The sequence below is a fragment of the Xenia sp. Carnegie-2017 genome, unplaced genomic scaffold, assembly GCF_021976095.1.
Source record: "Xenia sp. Carnegie-2017 unplaced genomic scaffold, XeniaSp_v1 HiC_scaffold_20, whole genome shotgun sequence".
Classification (NCBI taxonomy): Eukaryota; Metazoa; Cnidaria; class Anthozoa; order Malacalcyonacea; family Xeniidae; genus Xenia; species Xenia sp. Carnegie-2017.
In genome coordinates this window covers 11,441,050-11,450,203 of record NW_025813483.1, presented here as the reverse complement: position 1 = coordinate 11,450,203, position 9,154 = coordinate 11,441,050, and the positions used below count along the sequence as shown (strand labels likewise).

Sequence of the window (9,154 nt, the reverse complement as noted above, 5' to 3'; positions counted from 1 at the left end):
TATTCATTAATTCGACTATGCTGTCTCTTTGATTCATTTAATTCGGGATCGTTCTCCCTTGTTTCTGTCTCTTCGTCAAACTCTTCTTCAGAATACTTCGAATCATCTCCGACGCCATAGTAACTTGAACTCGGTACACTGAATTTCTCATGATCGTTTTGTACTCTTCCCCAAGCCTTTAGCTTAGACTCAGCTCTTGTCTCCTCTGGATTAAATTTTTCTATGCTCTCACTGTAACCTATTTAAGGAAATACAAAAGTACGTAAGGGCAACAGCTTCTCCACTGCTTACAATGTGTGTCAATGTAGGTAGTTATGTATAAACAACAAAGAACAAGAACAGTCTTTAAATTACCTAAAATATAAACTAAGGAACGTAGGTCAAAGAAGGTAGTGATGTATGAACAAAAGAGAACGAGAACTGTCTTTACATTAACTAAAATATAAACTAAAATAAAGTGTGTCAGTGTAGGTAGTGATGAATGAACAACAGAGTCAGAGATCAGTCTTTACACAACCTAAAATTAAAACTAAGATAACGTGTGTCAGTGTAGGTAGTGATGAATGAACAACTGAGAACGAGAACAGTCTTTACATGGCTTTTGAAAGTGTGTTTGTAAAAATTTAGTAAAATTTTTACAAATAAGAAATGTTACCTCGAAATAGAGCCATATGTTTTTATCTTGACCCATTGTAAACCTCGTTTTGAATCTCTAACATTTTATTTTGCAGTTCTTTCACCATTTCAATCAACGTTGACATGTCCCGGCTCTCATCGACTACCTTGGTAGAAAACGGAACCGTAAAGTATAAAATCCCAAACGGAGCGGGTAAAGTTGTATGTCTTGTTAAGTCTCCTGTAAACAAGGTATGAGTGTTTTTACTTCGCCATGGAAATGAAGACCTCTTCCGTTCTATGTCAATTATCATTTTGCCTCAAATCGATTAAAAGAAAATGTTATAAAATAATGATTGTTTTCATTCACCTCATTCATTCATCACCACATACATCGTTATCTTAGTTTAAGTAGTGTAAAAATTGTCCCCGTTATCTGTTTCATTCATCACTACCTACAATGACACACGTTATCATAGTTTATATTCTAGATAGCAAAGACTGTTCTCGTTCTCCATTGCTCATTCATCACACTACCTACACCGACACGTTATCTTAGTTTATATTTTAGATACTGTAAAGACTGTTCTTGTTGTCTGACGTTCATTCATCACTAACTTCATTGACATACGTTATCTTTAGGATCTAATTTAAAAGCTTCATGAATATCCTTACCATGTGAATGTGTTTCTGCAGCTTAGCATGTTGCATAATGCTACTGGTATCATCAATGGCAAGGGCAAGCAGAAGGTTCATAATAATAATAGGCATAATGACAAGAAAACCAACAAGGAGGACCAACTGTAGTAGATAAAATGTGTTGTAATCAGAGTGGTCACCGAGAAATGTCTGCTTAAAATCAAACTCTCCCATCGTCATCGTTGCTCCAGTTAAGATAGACACGCTAAACTCTCAAATCCCTGTCTATCATTCATTATTATTAATAAAAGCGGCAGCAAAAGCGACCAAGAAAAATATTAAAAGACCCATGACCTAAACAAGAATTGTTGATATCATTAAACATTAGGTAGGGAGAAGTCAACTTCAGCAGACAAACCTTGATTAGTGTGAAGGAAATTTTTCATCATGAGAATAATTATACCGTAGGAGGCAAACCTTCTTAGATACATAATAAGATTTATCCAAGCACAGAATAACGCTACAGAACAGGCCATCCATTGAAAACTTGTCTTTACAGACATACTGTCGTTACTTGGTACAGAAAAGATGAATGTTGATACGTAGAGAACACATTCCAAATAGTTGACTTTGTCCATAAAATAATTGAATTTGTAAACGAATAACTACATAATTAAATAGAGCATGTCAATATCAAGAGATAAAATTAAGCGTAGGCATATTCTGTACATTCATTTTTACGATTTTGCCATTCTTATACAAGGGAGAGGAAAAAAAAATTAGCCCTATACACAAAATTAAAGTTATAGGTTCGTAGCTCGTCATTTCTTATAGAAATGATGGATTGCTGTTGAAGAGAAAATGAAACAAAGTAGTAATGCTGCCAATTAAAACTGTAACGTTCATCACTAAATTAAAATAAAACCAAAAAGATAAATAAACTTTAACAATAGCAGCCATATTGTTGACGTCATGCTATTGTTGTTCTGCAACTGCAATCACACTTTCACTGAGAAAGCCGATGTTCCAAGACAAAATACATACGTTTTCATTCTACGTATCATTCTGCTGTCATGAATAAGTCTCATTTGTTGTTGGCAGTCCCTAATATTTTATAACAGCTTTGCAATGAGCACAAACATAAAGTGGCATTTATAATTTACATGGTTTATACGAGGGAACTTTTAAGACCACAAACTGAAAATGCTAACCTGACAGATTTCTTTCAATGTTTGAACGCCAGCAGATATGAGACAGATAATCATCGCAACCTTAACATTTATCGACGCATTTGGTAATTCTAAACACAAATAGTTTCAATAACGAAAACATAAAACTAAACAAATTCAAGAAAATCGTGAGATAATTAATCTCCTCGAAAATGTTTCCGGGAACCACTGAGTATTTTAATTGAAATACATAACAACGATAACTCCAAATATCGTAAGCATTTTGATTCAACATTCTACTCTATTTAGTCATCATCAGGAATGATTATATTAAATGCGTGCTTAGCATATATAATAGACTTTATGTAATTTGACCAAGTTAACAGAAGACAGATAGTTCACTCGAAGCTTTAGTGCATATGCTTTAGTTTCATAATTAAGTTCCGGTTTTTGCCTACGGATGGGGAGTGTTTCTTTGAATGAAAGGTGTGACCAATCCTTGCCCTGTCTATGATGTGACAGTTGTTCAGCTGGAAGAGAGTTAGGTGAAATTGTTCTGTATTTGGTTCGTCCATGTTAAGTTGTAAAAAATCAGTGAGATGGGTAAATTGTTCGCAGCTGTTGATGTGTTTATAGATTTTTGATTTGTTGTCTGTAGTAGCATATTCGTGTAATCTTGTGTCGAGGCAAGAGAGATCTGTCTTCTGTCAACTATATCAAATCACATAGAGTCTACATATAATGCATACACATGTAACATAATCATTTCTGATGATGACTAAATATAGTGGAAACGTTGAATCAAAATGTTTACGTTACTTGGAGTTACCCTTGTTATGTATTTTGATTAATCTTCACATTACCATCTTTGCCAACAGACGCCTTATATGAAGGAATTCCAAACGCGTAGACGTTAAGAGAAACCAAAAACAAGAAATAAAACATAACACTTGATGTGTACACTTTACATCCAAATTCCATCCATTTTGCTTTAAGGTATTTACAGCAGACAGGATGACATAGGCATTTGTAGCTATTATGACGTAGCATCGCTTTGATGGCGGTCAATGGCTTGAGGTTTTTACCTCCCTTGTTTACAACTGCGAAAAAAGAATAACTATAAGGAAAGCCTTGTGGAAAAGGAGACAGAGGATGTACACGATGAAAACAGTAAAATGAAAACATGGTTCTAAAAAGCGTAGTCAGTGGCTATGTCTATACAAAATGTCTTATTCAAATATGATAAGATATATATAACCCAACCACGTGACTGTTTCTTTTATCCAACCTTGGCGACTTTTTGCAGACAATATATTACTTCATAAATACATGGAACCAATGATTCGTAGACTGATGTTGGTGGTGATGGTGGTTATTGTGGTGATGGTGGTGTTGTGGTGGTTGTGGTGGTTGTTGTTGTGATGGTGGTTTTTATGGTGGTGGTGATGGAGGTTGTTGTGGTGGTAGTGATGATGATGATGGTGGTGGTGGTTTCTGTGGTAGTGGTGATGGTGGTTGTGTTAATGGTGGTGGTGGTGGATGTTGTGGTGGTGATGATGGTGATTATAATTGTTTGTTTATATTTTTTAATTGTATAAATGAAGAAAATACAAAGCAATAACATTTTCTTTGTGTAGAAAATATTGCACCCTGCCCCAACCACTTGGCGGAGCCATTGAGCGTAGTAGCTACTATGAGAGTTGTAGCATTCTCAATTTTTTAACGTTTTTTGAGAACTTTCTTTGGATTATGTTAAGATTCACAAGCAGATCTTTATTTTCTATATAAGATAGCACCACACCTGTATTTTGTAAACACAAAAAAGTCGTATGAAACCAAATGGTCAATACTTTCTGGGTGTCCAGTGGTTTTCATGCTGTTAGAAAGAGCTCGATACGCCACTTCGGACATATTCTTAGAAATCAACTTCGCCATCGTTCCTTCTGAACCATTTTTTGTCGTCAAAATAATCTGAACACGTAAACGACAGTTTGTCAAAACACAACAACACCAGTACACCGAAGATGCACAAGAATAAGAAACATGTTGAACATTTACTGTCAAACTTACTGTCAAACCGAATGCTATGCCTTCCACCAAATTGCTATACTGACAATAAAATCAAATACACTTAAAATAGGCAAATTTCTTTATAGCAAACAGGTTTCGGCATACTTTATGTCATCTTCAGTGAGAAGTGAATAAATATAGGAAGTTTACATGATAATATGTGATAGTGATAAAGTGGAAATATCAATAGTTATGAATAATTATTTACAGTTGAATAAGGTGTTATAAAATGCTATAATGAAATTTGTTGTCTACTTTAAATGTCTTATAACCATTGTGCTCAAACGAAATTATAAAAATCAAATACATTATAATGAAACATACCTCTTTCCATCTATCATGATACATCATCACCATAGCGCTTTTTGTATTGTCATTTATGATGGCCCAATCCAAGCAGTTAAAAAACTCATAATCATTTGTAATTTTCGCCATGCTATCTAGCAAATACTTCACAACATCTGCTTTGCCTTTCACAGCTGCTGTAAGCAATGCTGTTCGTTTGTATTTATTTTCCCAATCGATCATGGAAGGTTTGAACATCACCAACAGTTCAACAATATTAAGATGTCCTTTGAACGCAGCAATGTGAAGTGGACTAAACATATTTCCATCCCTTAAGTACACAATAAATATTTTACTCAAATCTATCTTCTCTATCAATTAAGTTAAGACTTTTACAGTTATCTTTTTCTCTGTAAACTTCGTCGAAGGCAAGATTGAAAATTACCTAAGTATAATTGCTCCGTTATTCAGAAGACATTTGACGACCTCTGGGCTACTGTACTTTGCTGCTGTATGAAGCGGTGTTTTCCCAGTGGCATCAACCTTGTTGATCAAAGCTGGTTCATTGGCTAGGACTAATTCAACTACATCAGAGTTCTGTGAACTAACAGCGCAATGTAATGGCGAACGAGAAGTGTTCGTGAAGACATTCAGATCAGCGTTATATTCTAACAAAATACGGACACTCTGAAATAAAGAAATGAGCCTCCTGTAATGTACTTGTGTATGTCTTGACTTAATTTCAAAGCAAAGCAACCCATTCACCTCAAGAAATCCTTTTAAGGCGGCATTATGAATGGGAGCATTATGAATGGGAGTCTATCTCTTTCTCGTTAATAAGCAACGGCACGAGATCCTTTTTCTACAACGTGTTTGATTATGATTAAAATTTAAAGCTTCGCTTTTCATCTCCAAACAAAACGATAGCAACCAAGTGAAAATAGTATACCTTAAGCAAAATTCTCAATGTTTCAGGATATGCAATTGCATAGTGAAGAACCGTTCTATTGCTGTCATCACGAATGGTAAAATCAGCTTTCAATTTAAGCAGTTCTTCAACGACACGAACATGACCGCGTTGAGCGGCAAGGACCAACGCAGACTGGGAGTTTTTCGTCTTTTCATTGACAAAAATCTTGGATTTTGATCCAATGTACGAGACAATACCACTGTGATTATTGATTGCGGCTCTAGAATGAAATAAATTGTCAAAGAGATAACGTCAGGCTTAAGTCCAAAAGTCCTGAATGATTAAATGTACAGATGATACGAATGAAACGTAAAACTTACTTATGAATCGGAGTGAATCCTTGTTTATCCTTTCTGTTCAACTGAGGTAAGTCCAAATGTCTCATGAGTTCCATAAATCGTAATAAACTCTTCTCCATGCCCTTTTTGCAAGCCGCATGAATCAAATAACCATCTCCATTTCTGATTTCTTCGCACAAATCTTCACGAATCACATTTTCATCTTGCAGACAAACTTGTACAGTACGTTCATCCCCACTGTCCACAGCAACATGAAGTATATTGCGGTAATACTTGCCACCATACTCCTCGCTGAACAATAACTCTTGCACTCTGCTTTTTTCTGAAATAGAGATGTTTTATAAATACATAGGCAGCAGGAAGGGGGCGACTGTACCTTTCGTTTAAACAAATAACATTTTCACTTTTCAGGAGGACAAACAAAAAATCCTTAATCCTTCTGCCGACGACGAAAGTCATTAAACAAAATACACATATCATGTTGCAAAAATCGTTTTACCGTGTTTCAGGAAAAGTTCAAGCATATTAGCATGTCCTTTATTAGCAGCGATGTACAATGGACATTTGTCTGTGATATCAACCTCTGTTATCTTTCCACCGTGTTCTAGCAACACCTTGGCGATCTTAACATGGTTGAACGTTGCGGCAAAATGAAGTGGCGATCGTCTATTCACGCTTTCAACATGGTTTACAAGATCAACAATATAGTCGTGTTGCAACAAGTTACGAAGAAAATCTACATCACAAAGAGATAAGGCAATAATGAAAATCTCAGGCACTCATGTTGGCCTCGCACTGAATCAACCCCCTCTCCATCTTAAGCCCTTTTGGCGTGTTTTTCAAATATTATATTGCGGATAATACATTGCTCGGTTTTAGAAAGACTACTTATTTCATAGCACGTCTCTTACGCTGTTAGTAAATTGCTTTCAAAGGCATAAAATAGCATTTACAAAGATGCAGTTTTTAAAATATTACTTGGGAAGGGTATTTCAGGTCCGTCTGCCACATGCATGGCTCACGCTTTACGGAGTGCCTTGTGGTTGGTGCCTTCCCTGTGTAAAATCCTTAAAATATCCCTTGGCAAAGAGTATAACTATAAAATACCTTGGCCTACAACAAAATTTACCACAGATAACTTGCTACGCATAGACAAACAACTATATGAATACGTGAATGACAACTGCATGGCAATGGGCAAATTTAGTTCGTGGTTAGTTAGAGTTGGGATTGGAGTTAGCACAAGGCTAGTGTAAGAATACCAAGAGGGATTCTATACATAATTGCTCATAGTTGACCTACATCTTAAAGCAAAGTAATCCATTACAGCAGCGACAACAAGCTTGATAAAATGTTAATATCAATCAAATTTCACAAAAACCATTTCAAGAAAATTTTTCTTTTAACAACTTATCAGACAGAAAAGCCTAAGTCCGAATATGCAGCATGGTTTCCAGCCTTACCTACGTCACCCATTCTCGTGGCTACATGAAGTACACTCTCTCCGTTCTTAGCTACCACACACTCGGTGTCTTTTTCGTGATTTAACAAGGAAGTAAGAGAATTAAGACTACGCGACTCCAAAGCGTAAAATATACATGGTTGTCCTCTTTCATCAGTTTTCGAGAGTAATCTTTGAACTACAAAAGAACATTTAAATATCGAGCTGGTTGAAGGAAAAGAGATTAATATTTCATCAACGAATAGTAACTTTCACGGTCACTTCTTTTCTCTCTCAAAATATTATTGATCATTCTTTGGTCGTCATAAATTGCCGCCAGTTTCATTTGATCAGCTAAACTATTTTCCACCTTACTCCCGTTTTCGTCAACGTCACTCACAATTGGAAATGTCATTTGCCCGTCTGTATGAGAATTTTTAAAAAGTTTTTTTTGACAAATGCATTTGTTCAAAAGCTAGCATGTCAGCTTCTAAACAAAACAAATGCATTTGTCATAGAAAATTTGAGAACATGACTGATTTTGTTCGTCTGTAAGGTCTACAAAGATAATATGACAAATTAACCAAATGCGATACGTTGATACGTACAGACGATCAAAGAAAATTCGTCACATAAAAATTTGTCGCAAAGATTTTATTGCCTGTACAAACGGGCATGCGAGTATTTGTCACAGAAAATTTGTTCGTATGTAAGGAGCTTTAAATTATATCATAGGTACACACATACTCAACAGGGTAGATAAAGTCTTACACACCTGGATTAAGAGAACTTGTCCAGATCAGTTTTACACCACGAGATGTTTGCAAACTATAAGAAATAAAAGATGCAGTTTGGTCGAGTTTTATGTTGATCGCATCAATAAAAAGTACCTTTATAAACACTCAGCCACGTACGTAGTACAGTCAATAATTTTAGGTGATCAATAATACAGCTAATTTTTCCAATGCTTTCTGCACAAGTAAAATAAATTCGTCAAGTTCTGAAAGAAAGTTTTAACGAACATAGACGCTGTTTGATTCAAAACAAACTAGTGACAGCAATATTTATACAAAAATAAGAGGCAGTATAAATAGACTGCAGACATGTAAATTAGTAAAAACTTCCTTTTAAATAAAACTTCCTTTTACTTAGTTTAACTTCCTTTTTAACTTAGTCTTAATACTTGAATTGACGGTTTTGTGGAGTTCACTAGCAAACGCAAGGAGATGTAAGTAGCCTATCAACTTTCGTGGGAATGGAGTATTCCGCAGTGGACGGGATCTTGTAAATGAGTAACAAGGAGAGAGAAAATCGGCATTAAGATTTCGGGCTTTACACGAAAAGCTGTTCATAAGAACATAATTGCAGCTTTTACATTAAACAAAGACGAGGTTCGTTTGTCGGGAGATTATCAATCTCAGGTGTACTGGTTGAACTTTGACAGGCTTGAATCCACATTATCAAACCACGACAAAACCATGAAATTGAGACCCCCCCTCCCAAAAAAAATGGCATTGACGTTATTTTATTGACATACGAAGCAGGACTATTTCACCTACCTTCTTTCCAAAACACTTGTCTTCAGGCATTTTTTGCCGTCTTGTATGCCTTTTTTGTCGACTTTTAAAAGCATTCGCCGATGCGTCTACATTTTCATAACCATTGA

General features: G+C 35.7%; 1 protein-coding gene across 1 annotated transcript; it reads right to left on the bottom strand.

Moving 5' to 3' along the window:
- Positions 1-5,402: 5,402 nt before the first annotated feature.
- Positions 5,403-6,262, bottom strand: LOC124442243 (E3 ubiquitin-protein ligase MIB2-like). Its single transcript, XM_046992755.1, has 4 exons — positions 6,069-6,262; positions 5,728-5,968; positions 5,544-5,640; positions 5,403-5,465 (listed from the first exon to the last, which is right to left on the bottom strand). Exons 1-3 carry the CDS (start codon positions 6,164-6,166, stop codon positions 5,584-5,586), a joined length of 396 nt encoding a protein of 131 aa, XP_046848711.1. The 5' UTR covers positions 6,167-6,262; the 3' UTR covers positions 5,403-5,465; positions 5,544-5,583.
- Between the last annotated feature and the right edge of the window lie 2,892 nt (positions 6,263-9,154).

What these genes read in the sequence shown, in the direction of transcription:
- LOC124442243 (XM_046992755.1), bottom strand. Translation starts at nt 6,166, where the DNA reads ATGGAGAAGAGTTTATTACGATTTATGGAACTCATGAGACATTTGGAC. An exon ending in GGATTCACTCCGATTCATAA is followed by an intron (nt 5,969 to 6,068) that starts GTAAGTTTTACG and finishes ATTTCATTCTAG; the next exon opens with AGCCGCAATCAATAATCACA. An exon ending in CATTGAGAATTTTGCTTAAG is followed by an intron (nt 5,641 to 5,727) that starts GTATACTATTTT and finishes AACACGTTGTAG; the next exon opens with AAAAAGGATCTCGTGCCGTT.